Genomic DNA, 16,622 nt, shown 5'->3' on the forward strand with positions numbered 1-16,622 from the left:
ATATGCTACATCTTCCCTACGTCCTTGATGGTGTGTAGCCTTTAATGTGATATAATTAGGCCTGTCATGATAAATACTTTTTGTTGCACGATATATTGTCCTCGAAATTATTGCGATAAACAATATCGTCATTTTAAGATCATTTTTTGCTGCTCAGAGAAATGTTATCCAATGTTTAGACTTGAATTTAGGCCCATACACAACAAGCAATTTGAAGACATGGTGCCTTTAGAAAAATACTAAGAAATCCATATTTTCTGACATTTTATAGACAAAAACAGTGATTATGGTTAATCATACGAAAAGAACAGAGGATAGAAACAGCGAGACTTGCTGGACTGTTGTAACAATCATTCTTATGTCAACAAACACGCATGTAGACACAATGACTATTATTGAGGTCAATAAAATTTATTGAGTTCATATCAATGTATCGTACGATAAGTCGATAACGTAATTACATGACAGGCCTAGATATAATCAGCTTCAGAGAAGCTGTTTCACTCTATTGGAAACTCAGGGTTGTACAGTGGTGTTACCTCGAACAAACTTTGGCCGAGTACACACACCGGGTTGGCAAGGAGCCTAAGAAATTGACAGCTTCATTTTGTTTTATTCTGGTCGGCCATCAAGTTGCCAACCTCAAGTCAATCTTAGGGAAGCCCACACAAACTATAATCACACTCTTATTCTCATTGGCATATGGAGTAAATGCTGCACTGTAGCTGGACAAAACACACACGAGTACAATAAACAAAGAATTGGATTTTGATTGGATTTATTTAAGCAGATTTAGATCCATCGAAATGTGCCCAGCTCTGCCAATCGTTAGGACTGGCCAGGGACATTGGACAGGACATTGATAATTGATGGCAGGGCATGTTTTGTGATCATGACCGTGTTGATGTGCTCAGTGTACCTGATCACTACACGATGTTGAAATGTTGTATTTGCACACAAATCTTTTCAGGTACATTAATTGTGTGTTTGGGGTTTTTCTTGACGAGACACAAAAAGCCAAAAATGAAAAAGTAAAAGATGAACTTTGAGAAAAAACGTTGGTTTGAGCCTTTGAGTTTTACATTTTGACGAGCCCCAGTTGGTGTTTTTGAAACAGAGGTAGAATTGTGGGTGGGTCTGACTGAGAGCATGTCCACTGCGCGACCACCTACACTTGCAAACATGCACCGATTGAGCGGTCCAGCTGTCAATCAAACTGTATCTACCCCACAGTGCTTTATCTTCTATTTAACTCAAATTTATATATAAATAGACCAATTTACTAAATGAACATCGTGCTGTATTGGACAGGACTTGAAACTAGTATTGGATTGAAACCATAAACTCCGCAGGAAAATGTTTTCTTATGTTATAAAGTGTTTTATTGCAGAAGTCATAGTCTAACTTCTGACTTCATTCTGAAACCAGTGAGTCGCACCCTGCTGGTGACACCAGAGAACACAGGTTTCAGGCACTTTTGCATTGGATTCATTTTCCGGACAAAGACCATGTCCTTTTTTTATATGTCTATGTCTGTCAGTCAGTCAGCTTTGTTGTTGCTGTGAGTTGAAGGTCTTGGATCTTACTGTACTGTACTGTCATAAAACATTGTCAAAATATATGAACTTTAATATAAAAATACAGATAGTACTCACGAGTATGACTTCCAGTGTGTTGAGGTTAATGAGTTCTGAGTTGATGCTGTGTGTGTTGCTCTGCAACAGACTGGCCACCAGTCTGACCACATTGAGCCTGGTGTTGCCCACTGGAGGGTCCAGCACCCCCCATGTTGTTTTCATCACATTCTTCTGTTGGTGGAGAATAAACACTGCTCAGTATATGTGACTGTACATATACATACTAATATCTAAAACACTTATAGTACAGGGTAGAACACCCTGTCATCATCATATGATTCATAATAAAATGTTACCACTTTCATTACTAGAAATTAGGGCTGAACGATTTGGGGAAAATATCTGATTGCGATCTGATTTGCGATTATAACTAGCGCGCGCACACACCCACACTGACAGAGAGCGAGATGTGTTGAAGAAGAGAAGGGGAGAGAGCTCTCTCTCTGTTAGCAGCCTGTCTCTTTAACGAGGGAATAGTCGTGGTGTTCGTCACCCCACGGTGCCACATAAGGCATTTCAAACAGTCTCATACAACTCTCATGTGGTTCTGTGTTCGTCACTTCTTTCACTGATAGTTGGCCGTACACTCGTCATGTAGCTGCTGTGGCGCTGTGCCAAGTGCTGATACAGGTTGGTGGTGTCGCCTTGTGAAGTAGCAACGGTAGCACTGCATGTTCTGCACAACACCTGACGCTGCGCAGCATCGTCCTTTTTAAAACCGACGTGCTGTTCCTCTTCGTGACTAAAGTCTCCGCTGTATCAGTAATGTATGCGCCATTGCGCAGCAGGTTAGTGCAGCATGAATGATGCTTGTTCTTGGAACCCAGTGCTCCATTTTCTTGCGTATCACGTGACCCATATAATCGCGTCCCTTGCGGTTAGAAAATTCCGTTTTATGATATCGCGATATTATTGCAAATGCAATTAATCGTTCAGCCCTACTAAAAATTCAATTTTGAGGAACAACAATGTTACTCATGAATGTTGGTTAAACATACTTCTACAAAATAAACAAGAAACAGACAATGGACAAGACAAAATTGATTGTGTCCCCTCATTTTGTTGTTTTACAACTGCTTGTTCTTACCTTTGGAGGTTCCACTAGCAGCTGGTGAAAGTCTTTGAGTCGGGGTCTCACAGCCTCCAGGATGCTGTGGTTGACTGAAAACGAAGGATGGGACATCCCCGGTGGGCAATCCATGTGACCCTCGAAACTACAACGTGGACAGCAAACATCTGATGAGTTGTTTGAACATTTGTAGTAATTATGAGGGTATGTATGGTACGATTGATTCAATCATTATTTCACTGTATGATGAATTGAGCACGTGTTTGTAAGCATTCCTAATGTGTTAACTGATTTACAAGAGCTATTTGTGGTGGTATGAACTGTCTGCTGTAGGTCAACACTGGTGGGTTTGTTGTCAGTAATAGTCATTTTTGGTGTGCTTGATTTGAGCTTTACCTCCCAGTAAAATGATTTACATAATCTGGATTAAATTCTTACAGCCTGTTTGATCATGTGAAATAGTGGACAGAACTATGAAAATAAGATGCCAAATCTAATGAACCAAAATTGCTATAAAATCTGACTTTCAAAACATAGAAAGCATTTCTTTATTGCTCAACCTAAGGCATTTTTATTTTAAACGAGGAATCTGGTCATTTTACATTCTTCAACAATGTCATCACCTACTGTAGAGCCAATTTGAAATTAAAATATCAAGAGTGGCAGAGTCCGTGACATACGCTGGTCTCCTGGTCTCGAACAGTGTGAGGAGGATCTGGATAACACTGACGATTGCAGATTCACTCTTTTCCTTGTCGAAGATGTTAGACAGCAGCTGCTCCACCGTCTCCTGCCTGAGGAGAACAGACACGAGGATACTCAAAGTCATTTGTCAGATCAGTATAGCAAAGCGGTTTTCTTTTTTTTCCAAGGCAAAAATTAGTCAACAGACAACAAAAACAAATGACAGATTTGCTCAATACACTGAATGCACAGTACAGCAATCTGAACCCTAGGAAATATTTAATAAGCCTCAACACCTAAGTAGGGGTCAAAGCCCAGGTCAATGTAAAAAAACAGAAAAATTAACCATGAATAGAAGAACATACTTTTCAAGTGTGGCCAGAAGTGGGTCAGGCTCTGAGCAGCCCTGGACCTGGAACATCTGATCTCTGCTCAGTCTGATGATCTCGCACAGCGACTGGGAGGCATTGGAGTGTCTCTGTGCAAACACGAACCAAAAGGAGAAGACAGAATCTATAAATCCACGGTCTTGAGTCTGACTCACTTGAAATCTGGCATATTTAATGCTCCAACAGGTTTAAAATAAGAATGACTGTTCAGACTTAACTACAGACCAGATATCTATATAATGTTTTCATTCATTCATTCATTCATTCATTCATCGTCTACCGCTTTATCCATTTAAGGGTCGCGGGGGGTCGCTGGAGCCAATCCCAGCTAACATTGGGCGAGAGGCGGGGTACACCCTGGACAGGTCGCCAGCCTATCGCAGGGCCACATACAGACACGGACAATCATTCACTCTCACATTCACACCTACGGTCAATTTAGAGTCTCCAATGAACCTGACCCCATTCTGCATGTCTTTGGTGTGTGGGAAGAAGCCGGAGAACCCGGAGAGAACCCACGCATACACGGGGAGAACATGCAAACTCCACACAGAAAGGCCCTGGTTGAACCAGGATTCGAACCCAGAACCTTCTTGCTGTGAGGCGAAGGTGCTAACCACTACACCACCGTGCAGCCTATATAATGTTTTTTTTATTGTAATTTGAACTGATCCTTAAGATGTAGCAGTGGACATGTACATTCTCTAACCACGACTTTAAATACCTATCAATGTTTTTAAAGCTTAGCTTAAATTAAAAATGTTCTCAGGTCATCGCGAGCCCACAGAGGACTGTAATACTGCGGTGGCCAATGGACAAAACTTACATCTTCATCTTGAGACGGCTGTACCATATCTACCAGTCTCTGAATCACCTTCTCTTCATTCAGCCACTAAAAGAAGACAGTAAGTAGAAATGGTCAGAAGGAAATCGGGAAAACAAAACCTTCAATTTCAAAATCGCCTTCAATGTAGCAAGTAGAGAAATCCTGTGTGTGATATACCTAGATAACACTCTAGAACATAATGACATTTCTATTCAGGATGATGCAGCATGTCAACCAAATAAGAAGCAACAGACCTTTTCTCACAGAAGCCATCAAAATCATAGGTAAACAAAGGTGTTAAGCTAAATGTAATTTGCTGCTCTGTTCTTGTGGAATGTGATAGTCCAATTTATCAAGTGAATGCACCGTAGATACATTTTTAGCTCTAATCACAAACTGTTACCCACATTGAGAACATCCTGTCGCAGCTGTTGTGGTTCAATGCAGGTGAGCATTCTGAGCAGCAGGTCCATGATGGCAGACGTCCCGATGTGTTTGATCATCAGGTCGACAAAGTCTTCCCGCTTTCGCAGAAACTCCACTATCTATAAACATAAGGCAACCATATGCACCTTAAAATCATTCCAGGATCAACACAAAACTGTTAGGATTCTAGAATATTCTGTTAGAGTGGAAAACACAAAAGAAACTTTAGGAGTAAGTGCTCTTATTACGAGTAAATGTTGCTGAAGAAACCATAAACCATGAAAACATGCTTTGCATTCTAACATTAAACACCCCCTCCTCCCCAACTGACCTGCTCAGGCTTGCGTCCTATAAGAATGGACAGGACCTTGGAGAAGAAGCTGGCCAGGAGTGGGTTGAGAGGAGGCTCATTCTGGAGGAAGCCGTAAAGTTTCATCAGCAGGTTCTCATCTTCTCCCAGTCTGTCATTTATCTGGCCAACATCTGACGTAAGCAGCTCACATGATATGTTTGGATACCTGGAAGAAAACCAAAGCTGTTCCTCATACATTTTTCCAACACCATGGTTAAAGTACTGCACTAAAAAAGAGTCATTAGGACATACAAAGACACACACGGTCTACTGTTGTCTGTGTCACTGAATTTATTTAAATTTACATAAATGTCTGTATTTACTGGTAAATGACTTAACCCTCCTGTTAACCTCAAATTTAATAACATGGTAAATCCTCAGGGTCAATTTGACCCCAGCCATTTAAACCTCCAGAAAATCATTATAATCAAAACTTTTACCCAAGTTTATGTTTTACGTAGTTAATGATTCTTTGATTGTGATTGCAACTATATTCTTCTCTGTGGATGGTTTTATGAAGAGCTCAAATGCTGATTCCATGTCTTTAGGGTGGCTGTGGCTCGGGAGGTAGAGTCGGTCATCCACTAACCCGTAGGTCGGCGGTTCGATCCCAGCATGCTGTCGGGTCCTTGGGGAAGACACTTGACCCTCAATTGCTTCTGACGACAGTGGTCAATAAGACTAGAAAAGCACTGTGACCTATAAATACAGCACGTTACCTTGGACATGACCATTTTGAAGACGTTAGCAGGACTGAGGCCAAAAAACCCGTTTAAACCCGCTAACACCCGGCGTTTTCTGCAGTGTGAAAACGTTTAACCGGCTTCACCTCCGATCGGCTTCACCTCCGATCGGCATTGATGTGAACGTCATATCCCGGGTGAACCCGCTAATTTGCGCGATGTCGGAGGCAACGAAGGCTCGACTCCTCCGTCGGTAACTGCTGTTACCTCACCAGCTGTTGTAAAGACAGCTGTTGTAAAAGACAACTCGCTGAATACGGGGTAGTTAGCCAAAGCTAACTACCCCGTAGTTAGCTTTGGCTCGTTGGTTACGACTAACACAATCCAGATCATCGATGAGGATCAGAAGGGTGCCCTTCATTTCAACCCTTCGGCGGACATACACGGCCTCATTAGGCGGTCTCTCATTACACAGTGGCCATAAACTGTCGCTAACATAGATGATGTGCGCAGCCCATTCTCCTTGTGGCTGCAGTGATGTACACAAACACAGCATACAGTGCCAACCTTATTCTTCTCTCATACACACACACACTTCCAAACCCATATGGCCACCTGCTTAAAGTGCCAGGCTTGGCTCGTAACACTGCGCTGAGTTTCTAAACTTTGAAAGAGTGACAAGTACAAGATATAAGGTAGCGTTGACCACCGGCTCACTGGCTACCATAATTTCGGTTGTTTACGACACTGTTCTTTTCGCTGTTTTATGGCGCGCACCGCTCTCTACTGCCATCAATGGCCGCCAACTGTCACTACACAATCATCAGACCCTGGTCTGCTCGCAGTGTGAAAATGGCCAAATGCCGATTAAACGCGGGTCGACCCGTGTTTAAAAAACCCAGGTCTACATGGTAATTTTGGTGTGAAAGAGGTATAAGTCTACCCTGTCATTCTAGTGTGACTGACAGTAAAACATTTTCCACTGGTCATTTTCAAATGAGAGAGAGAGCACGAAGAGAACGCTCACAGAGCACCAAGAAAAATGAATAGATGGCTGCTGTGCAAGATTTGATGTTTGCTTCTCCCCTGAACTATCAAAGTTCTCGTTGGTATTATGTTTTCCCCTCCCCCATGTCGAGTGAACCATCAGTGGTTCTCACTACTACAGGTATGGTTAGGTAGATTATAGGGCACTTAAACCGTAGGAAGTTTTTGAAAATTATAAACTTGCATGTCATGGAGACCTAAATATCATCCTTAACAACCAAAACAAATGTGAGTTAAATATTTATGTTTTATAAAGCTAAAACCTGCCTGGGGTCAAATTGGCCCCAAAGAACACAGATGCATACAGGACATTGAAAACATAAAATCAATCATGTTCATTCCATTTTCACCTAGGTGCCCCCATTAAATGAGGAAAAGTCATCTAATATGGAGCAAAAATATTTATGCTTACTACTTATTAAGAGACTTCTATTAATGTTATAACGTAGCGTTATAGATAGAATCGGCTAAGATGCTAACACATTAGCTTCCACTCAGCTGACAAGGTATGAAAGTTGTTAAGCGGTAAGCTTTCCAGCTCTGCATTTCACCAACCAGGTAACAACGTAGCATGAAATCAACACAACAAACTCAATCCACCACCACCATTTCTCTGATAGGCCCATATCAGCCGATTAAACTGGCCATCCAATAAATTGGTCGGGCTATAATATGAAGTATATGATGTTGGGTGTTGAGTGATGAGACTAACATAAAGCCCATCAAATGACAAAAGTAACACAACTCAATACCTACAGACAGACTGCTTCCTAAAGCCCTTGGACTCTGGGCTTACTTGTTGTAAAGGGTTGTGGGTCTTTCATTATGAACCAGGTCACTTATTCTCAGTCATCCTCCCTTTGGTATAAGTAGAGTGTACTTTAACTTTAACTAAATGTTTCCACAGATTTTCACGTGTTACTGCCTTTACTTGCAAAACATTTGTTACACTTTTGGTAACAAGCCATGACGATTTTGGTGAAGTACAAAAGTACAAACAGACTTTCGACTGGTTCACTCTCTGCGCCATCGTGACACGGAGGTGTGACGATGTAACGGGGTCTGCGTATGTAACGAGCGGTGGGAGCTGGCGCCGGTGCTGCTAACGCTCCGGCGAATTCCCATCGCGTCCGGTGTGAACGCAGCATAAGGTGTCACCAAGGAAATATTTTTGGTCACACTCTGGAGACGAACTGCACCAGAGCATAGCCAGAAGACCAGGAACTTTACCTGCATTTTGGAGGGAGGAACCATGGCCTAAAATGATCTCCTCTGCCATAGCTCCTGGCCTCCATTAAGCCCCCTCTCTGGGATTTATACTTTCTGATGACTGAGGAACTATCACCGCTGACTTTGCAGTCCTGAATGTCCCTCTCAAGCACTGCGTGGTACTAGTATCAATACTGAGGCAACTAGTCGACAGTTGTTGACTGTTGTTCACAGATTTTAACAGTACTGGTCACATTCTATCCCTTTCACAAGCTGCCTGCACAGCCGTCAGGGGCAAGTGTGGTGCCCAAGGACACTTTGGCATGTGGACTGGAGGAGCCGGGGATCGAACCATCGACATTCTGGTTAGTAGCTAACTCCTGAGCCACAGCTGCCCTGGATGGATGTTGAAAACAATGTTATACATAACATATTTGTTAGGGTAATTTGCTCAATTTCCATGGTACTTCAAAATCCCCCTTTGCCTCTGTTCTTCAGATATGGAGGAAACAAGCAGGAATAGGCAAAAAATACTTGGACCAAATGGCTTACATTTCCCATCTAATATTTTTCAACATTCAGTCATTGCCTAAACCAATATGCTGTCCTCCAGGCCAACACTGGGTTAGCCTGTTGTCTGAAAGCTTGTACAACCATTCACCACTTAAGTTACTATAATGGCAATATTGCAATACAGCAGCAAGGCACAGGGAGAATAGTGAGATCACAACCTAGATGTGAAATTTCTATAAAGCAAACCAACTAGGTCCTTCATTAACAACATTGTGTCTTACTTGTATTTAACCTTCTCTTCAACATCAGTATTGGGTTCCTGTGTGATGAAGGTGACCAGGTCCTCCATGCACTGTGGTCTCAGCAGGAAGTCAACCAGTTTGTGGTTCTGGGCCTTGCACTCCTGCAGGACGTCATCCTCGTCCATCACCTCTGTCAGCGTCACATCCTCCTTCTCCAGCAGCGTGTCAATGTGGGATGTGGTGTGGAGGTCAAACTTCCAAAACATCTTGGCTCTAAAAGGATCACATTGATCACAAAAACAAGGTAGTGTCTATGTCAGAAAAAGACAAATAACAATAAAATGTATTTACAAAAAAAACAGATCAGGTCTTTGAATTGGACCATCAGAAGTAGCGTACTCTCACTTTCACTAAATATTTCGACAGTTTGCTCGTGTCTCACCTTTTACTTGCAAAACATTTATTACACTTGTGGCACTGCGTGTTGTCTCCATCGATTTTGGTGAAGGACAACCAGACTTTCGAATTGGTTCACTCTAGGGTTGAACAATTAATGAAAATCGCAATGTGAAACAGCGTGATTTGCAAATCGCAAAAGGCTGCAATTTGAAATACGTTATAATGCTGCGCATCTGACATCTGACCAATGATGTATACTTTGCATGACCACCAATCAGAAATGCCGTGCTGTGCACGTACTAGTCATTCTCACCAATCAGAAGTTGCCCAAGGAGACTGTGTATAGGCCCACCAACAACAAGCTCGTAAAAAAACGAAGAAAAAGATTGCATTAGCCGAGTGGCCTGGGAGTATTTTGAGTTTGAGCCGATGGATGTGCAACAAAAGAAGGTATTGTGCAAAGCATTCAGGCGCTACGTCCCATCTAGCAAATACAGTACCACAAGTCATTTGCGACTGTTACTCCGTATGAAACTGTCTCACGTAGGCACCGTGAGGTAATGGTCTGCCTCCGTTTTGGGTAGTGAGAGCTGGACGTGCCCCCCGCAGTGGGCAGGATCCAAGAAATAAAAGTATTATATTTTATTTTGCTATAATTTATTTATTTAATGTTATATTGTGCTTTGCTGGTATATTGTCTGCTGGAATATAAAAATTATGTTCAGTCTTATAAAAATATTTATAAATTGGCTCGCATAAAATGCACTTTGAGGCCATTTAATTTATGGAATGGTGAAAACTTTGGCAAAAAGGGAAGCCAAGTGTTCGGCCAACAATTTAATTTCAGTGCATCCCAAAGTTGTAATGATTTCATACAGTTTTCTGTAACATGAGCATTGTAGAAAGTTCCCCCCAATCTATATTATTCCTATGAACAGCATATCACATGCCAAATGAAGATCTTCCATGGTATAAAATCGTCAGTTCGCCCACCCCTACTTTCCATCACTGGTGACCAGAATACAGACGATTGTTAAGATTCACTGAGGGATTATTGAACAGCTTTCTTTTCTGCCAACCTGTGAGTATGTTGGAGTCCAGACGAAGGGGCTGAGGTTAAAAAGAGGTGTGTTCTAGTCTTTGGGAGTTGTGGCCCATTCCAGGCTAGCCGGATGGACAGGCAGGCAGAAGGCGGTGAGAGACAGACTGACAAATGGCACACATACAGCAGTTCAACAGCACACACCTGTGAAACAGACAGAGACACAAACAGATAAGAGACATGTTGTTACAGGAGTGTTCCTCTGGCTTCCATGTGAATATTACAGCAATTTTCATTAGTTGTTAGACACAATAATTCACATACACATGTACTAGCAGAGAAGACTTTTGGTTTCGTTCAGTGATTAGCATTCAGGGATACAGTTCCTTCACAAGCTGGTCAATTAGACATTTACTTATGTTATGACATACCAATTTTTGACTGCATAAAAAGTTACATTATGTAATATTGTAGCAGTGTACAGTGTTGATGTCTTGACTGTGTGCGCGCGCCAGTCTGCTTATCTGCCCCTACTGCTGAAAAAAATCCTAGAGGAAAAACTGTGGTGATGCCGTTTGTTTACATTTGTACTTAACATTTGAGGTCAATTTTATTCGGTGATAATATTGTACAGTAGCTAGCTAGTTGGAAAAGGAAGGAAATGCCCTTTTTTCTATGTCGTCATAAATATTGTTAATTTTGAGGCTATATCGCCCACCCCTAATCCCCACATTGTACCAGCAGCACAGAGGCAAGCTAGAAGTGGAGCTGGGTACAGTCGCCCACTACTCAACAACAACAGACATGTGGTCTCAGTGATTCCCCTTCATGCATTCAAAAGAGGCGGTGCTGTTCACACTACGTGACTCATCTGTGACGGGGGTCACACACTACACGATGCTTCACCAGGAGAAATGTTAATATATGGATTACTCATCAACAGTGAAAATGCACAACACGACAGAAAAAGCCCCAAATATAATCTGCGCGATGATTTATTCAGAAACACGGAAAAGGAAAAGTCAGACAATATGGGTGAAGAGTGTTGTTGTGTTGTTGTGCTACAGTTCCTCCCCCGGTTTCCAGGTTGACACACTCAACCTGTTTAAACAAGCTTACACCCGCCGTTTTCTGCAGTTTGAAACGTTTAATCGGCATTCAGGCCCGGGTCAAATGGCTCTGCAATAGACCCGGGTATTAATTAGCTTCACCTCCGATCGGCATTGTCACACCCGGGTGAATGAGCTAATTTGCGCGATGGCTGAGGCAATGAAGGCTTGTCTCCTCCGTCGGTAACTGCGCTGAGTTTGTATACTTTGAAAGAGTGACAAAAGTATAACATTACGCTGACCACCATCTCACTTGCTTCCATGCTGGCCGCTTTCTGTTGTTTATTACACTGTTCTTCATCTTTGTTTTATAGTGCGCACCGCTCTCTACCGCCACCTATCACTACACTGTTTTCCAGTCAAAACATGACGCACCGCGTCTGCTGGCGATCATCAGACCCTGGTCTGCTTGCAGTGTGAAAGTGGCCAATTGCAGATTTTAACGGGTCGACACACATTTTAAAAACCTGGGTCTACATGGTAATTTTGGTGTGAAAGTGGTATCACTGCCCGTCACATCACAGCCCACACTGCAGGAGATGGTTCCCCGACTTGTCCAGATATTTAGTCTGATAGATATGATTTGTGAGCCCTGATTTCAGCCTGATTTTCCTCAGATCTGCTGCAGTTCCAGTATTTGTTGGAGAACGGATAATTGGGCTTAATATTGTTCGGTAGAATTATTCTGTCCAAACATGGAAAGTGCTTTTTTCTGCTATTTTAGTGTATTCTCAGTTTAACACGAGCAATCTATCAAAAATTTAGTGGGAGTACATCTAAGTACAAAGCCCAAAGCCAATCCTAGTAAACACAGCTACATTTCCTCAGGAGAGACCTGATTTCTTGGCCATGTATAGGTTTCTAATTGGATCATTTACATAAGTGCATGAAAATGAGACGGGATCAGTTCAGTAATGCTGTGGGATAAAAGAGATCATTACTAATATACTATTTCCAAAATTATTACGATCCAACCTCCAAATGAAACAGATGATCCAGTCTATACAACTTTTACAGCTGAACAGTTTTTGGACTTTGGACACCTTCACTCTTTGGTGTTCTCACTACAGGGCCTGACCTCAATGTGCCACCAGGTCAAATATAAAAGTTTTAGTTTACAAATGAGTTGGTGAGTAGAAGACATTCTGACTACTGATCAGCAGCATGTAAACACACCTTCTACAGCAAACATGTCACATGTTACACAAATGTGTGTGTGTGTGTGTGTGTGTGTGTGTGTGTACCACTCAAGATTTCCTCAATAACTTGCTCTCTTGTGCTCGTGTATAAAGCTATTTGTTGTTTGCAGCGTATGCACGTTTAGAGGGGACAATGAACACTGGTGCATGAACCTTAACTCTACTTCATCTGAAGAAAATGAGATGGCACTAAGAGGGTGCAGATGATATGCACCTTAAACAGCTAATATGAGCTCAGAACACCACTAAAACATATCATGTTCATGTTCATTGTTCCGTGTTTTGTTTTTTTCAATTTCCATAAACTGCTGTCCATACCTGTAATACAGTATTAAAAGCAGTTTCAAGAGGGCCCTTGCGCCGGTCAGTGCTGAGGCCCTACATACCACCGGCATGCTATTTAGTTCTTTTATCACGGTGAAAACTTGATCACCCATAGTCCAAAAGGCCAAAGACAATAAAACACTGAACCCAGAAGAAAAACAGGACAACAAACTTTTACAGCTTCAATAAAGTGTACTGATCGGATTCGACAGCACACCGGGCGCTGTCACAAGACCCGAGCCGAAGCGATGTGGACAGCTACTGCCGGTTGGGGTCAACTTTGACTGGCGTGACTCCCCCGACCCTGCGCAGAGTGTGTGCACATGAGCACGGGACAAGACGTCGGCGTTTCACCTAGCGACACCGACACAGCTGCCGTGTCCCCTGCGCCGCGAGACGCGTATTGACATCCATTCCGTTTGCTAGCGGCGAAACCGACAGCCCGAGCCGGCCGACGGCGGAGCTTGGTCCCAGGACACAGCCGTAGACGCATATCATGACCATTACTCGCACAATTTTACAACCATCAGTTATGAAAATCATTGAAAACCCGCACGATGGCCCTTATAAAAAAAAAACGGCCACAGGTTACATTTTGTTTAACAAGCGCTAGCGAAAGCTCTGATCGTTGACGCTGTTACCCGGCTTACATAGAGGAATACTGAATCGCGTTACTTGCGTGTCGCTGTTGAAATACCTCGCCTGCAGTAGCGTCAGCCTATTTACATACCAGGGCCCGACTGGTTACCGCTAACGCAACAGAAACACACCGGCTCGGGCCAACCAGCTAACGTCACTAGCTGTCCTTAGCTATTGTTAGCTAACCTAGCCGATCTAAAATCGACAACAAACTACCGTGGTAGCGGTGGTACTCGAAGCCAGCTTTAACGGGCTGAAGGGTTGGCCTGCTAACTGCCATTGAGGCCCCAGGGTGCCTAATAAAACTGAAATGCAGAGATTACGTTACCCCTGTCCTAGCTTGAGCTACACCAAGATTGTCTGACAGCGCAGCGTTAAGATGGCCAAGTATGCTTCTTGCTAACAAGCTAGCGTTAGCCAGCTACCAGAAGACTGCTGGCTAATCGTCTCTTCAGCACCAACCAAATGCACGGGCTGGAAAGTGTACTTACCGAAAGACAACGATAAACAGCGAGTCTCCAGCATGTGCCTTATCTTGCCATCAGCCCCGGGCCTTGATAAAACGAACGCGGAGACGAGACGAAATCCCGGTGAGGAAAATAAAGCGTTTAAAACTGATTCTGACAGGCGCGAAAAGGGAGATCATCAGAGGGCACTTTTCAAGATGGCGGTTCCGTCAACTTCGGCTACCCCTTCCCCCACTACAGCTGCAGCGCCTGTCACTCAAACTGCCACAACAAAACCATTGGTTGTGCTCCAATCGCCAAAACCACGCCTTGAACTTTTATTGGCTATAGCGCACGCCACTCCATAGCGCCATTTAATGGGAGCATTGACATAATGTGGCCCGAGAGAGTGGAGTTTATACTGTGTGACTAACTGTTACACGTTTATTAAAAATCCTGTAGCAACAGAAGAAGTAAAAATGTATCAACATTTATTTAATCTATTACATAATTCTGTTTGGGTCATTTTAATTTAATGTGAAACATTGACTCCACCCGCACGTTTGTCTTGAATACAAAATCGAACATACCCGCACAGCTCTAGCACTCCCATGGCGAAAAAAAACGCCCATTTGACTGAGGCCTGTAATGGACCAAAGACGTTTTGAGATGAGTTTCTCCTGATGATTTACCATTGTAACACATCACAACATATGTGAAATGTATTGGAAAACAAATCATTCTGGTTACGATAGAGGGGATGTATTGAATTGTAAAAAAAAGAAAATGTTTTTTTCCCCCAATGATAAACTGTAGGTTATGTAAAATTAAAGTCTGGACTTTATATCAATTTTCGATGACATGAATTCCTGACTTGTCATATGATATGCATAATACATTAATACATTAACTCTATATTAGGATTTGTTGTTGGACAATAAACATATTAAAAGATAAACTATATGAAAGAACAATATGCTATTTGGAGATGCAGCTGTGGATCTTTGAGGACACATTATTTTATTGCAGCTCCCAAGGTAAATAAAAAGATAAAAGGGTAAAGTGTCAATCTCAAATATTTTAATGTAAATGAATGTCTGTTAAGTCATTAATCACAGACAAAGATAATGCAAACTGGACCTTTACTACGCCTCAGGTTCAAATTAAAAACATTTCACTGGCAAAACACAAGTAGACTTTTATTACGAAGTAGTCATAGTAACGTGTATAATGGTAAGGGAATTTGCACTTAATTTATAATATTCACCAAAAGTCTGAAATATGTCCCACAGAAATGTCAGGGGCCTCCTTCTCAGCCAGGTAACCAGCTTCTGTCACCGTACCCTGCTGTTCACACTCGCACCACGTGCACCATAAGATCAGATCACTCTTGTTCACAGTATGAGGGAAACAGGCCAAAAATGAAAACAACAAAGGTTTGTTCATCTGTGATCATGCAGTATTAAATTACATTTTCTGTTACCATCAGTTACTACAGGTGTCATCAAGTCAACCAGGTCTGAAATCTTTCAGAGGGCCACTTTAGATAGTTAAATAAATACAGATGGTGTTTCATATGACACAGATATCCTGTCCCACTGAACAGTTTAGGAACAAAGTGAAAAGAGGCAGCTGACAAAACTTTTGGTCTATTTGACCTGACGCTGTTCCATTTTGATACAACACTAAGCACTATGTAACTTCTTCAGTGCTAATATGAGACATTTTCTGTGTGTCTCACATTTCCAATCACTAGTCCAGATGAAGTCCACAAAAATCATGTTGCGTTAGTAAGAGAGTTTGTGCATTTCATCTGATGTGATTGAAAAATGTCTCCAAAACATCGGTCATGTCGCCAGTTAGACATTTCATTTTTGAAACACTGGTGCCATTTCCAGAGTCATCCAGAGTTGCAAGAGGATGATACGTTTGAGTTAATGTGCATCAAATAAAATGTTGTGATGTCAACAACATTCTGCACACTCAAGTTTATGACGTGAAGTAAGGGAGGGTTTGCTTTGCTCACATTGAATGTAGCCTTCCTCCTCACATCTATCATGATGAACATATTTACTGGTCTTGTCCAACGAACAGGCCGCATGGGCAAGACACTTAACCCCGGTGTGCCTCTGATTCCGGCAGGGTTTGAATGTGACAGGAAAAGCATGGTCAATGAAAAAGATGTGTGAGAATGTGTCTTGTGCTGTAAAGCGCTTTGAGTGGTCAGTGAGATTAGAAAAGCGAAATACAGCCCATTTACCATCTGTGGGTTTCAGAACATGTCATTAGAATACTAAAGCTGAAACAAATGTGTGGTAAAATATAATACTGACGCAAATGTCGAATACGAAAGACCATACATGTTTTGGACATTTAAGGAAAAGGCT

General features: G+C 42.3%; 1 protein-coding gene across 2 annotated transcripts in view; it reads right to left on the reverse strand.

Annotated features, from left to right (window-relative positions):
• Window positions 1–14,487, reverse strand: part of ppp6r3 (protein phosphatase 6, regulatory subunit 3) — a 30,359-nt gene extending 15,872 nt beyond the window's left edge. For both annotated transcript variants that reach the window (XM_035642201.2, XM_035642200.2), the window contains exons 1-10: window positions 14,281–14,487; window positions 10,556–10,722; window positions 9,117–9,350; window positions 5,363–5,549; window positions 5,013–5,150; window positions 4,606–4,671; window positions 3,756–3,868; window positions 3,387–3,500; window positions 2,725–2,851; window positions 1,656–1,808 (exon numbers count right to left, since the gene is read on the reverse strand). In XM_035642201.2, the coding sequence (XP_035498094.1) occupies window positions 1,656–1,808; window positions 2,725–2,851; window positions 3,387–3,500; window positions 3,756–3,868; window positions 4,606–4,671; window positions 5,013–5,150; window positions 5,363–5,549; window positions 9,117–9,343 (1,125 nt within the window). In that variant the 5' untranslated portion in view covers window positions 9,344–9,350; window positions 10,556–10,722; window positions 14,281–14,487. The remainder of the gene's footprint in view (window positions 1–1,655; window positions 1,809–2,724; window positions 2,852–3,386; window positions 3,501–3,755; window positions 3,869–4,605; window positions 4,672–5,012; window positions 5,151–5,362; window positions 5,550–9,116; window positions 9,351–10,555; window positions 10,723–14,280) is intronic.
• Between the last annotated feature and the right edge of the window lie 2,135 nt (window positions 14,488–16,622).

The sequence above is a fragment of the Scophthalmus maximus genome, chromosome 7 (assembly GCF_022379125.1).
Source record: "Scophthalmus maximus strain ysfricsl-2021 chromosome 7, ASM2237912v1, whole genome shotgun sequence".
NCBI classification, from domain to species: Eukaryota; Metazoa; Chordata; class Actinopteri; order Pleuronectiformes; family Scophthalmidae; genus Scophthalmus; species Scophthalmus maximus.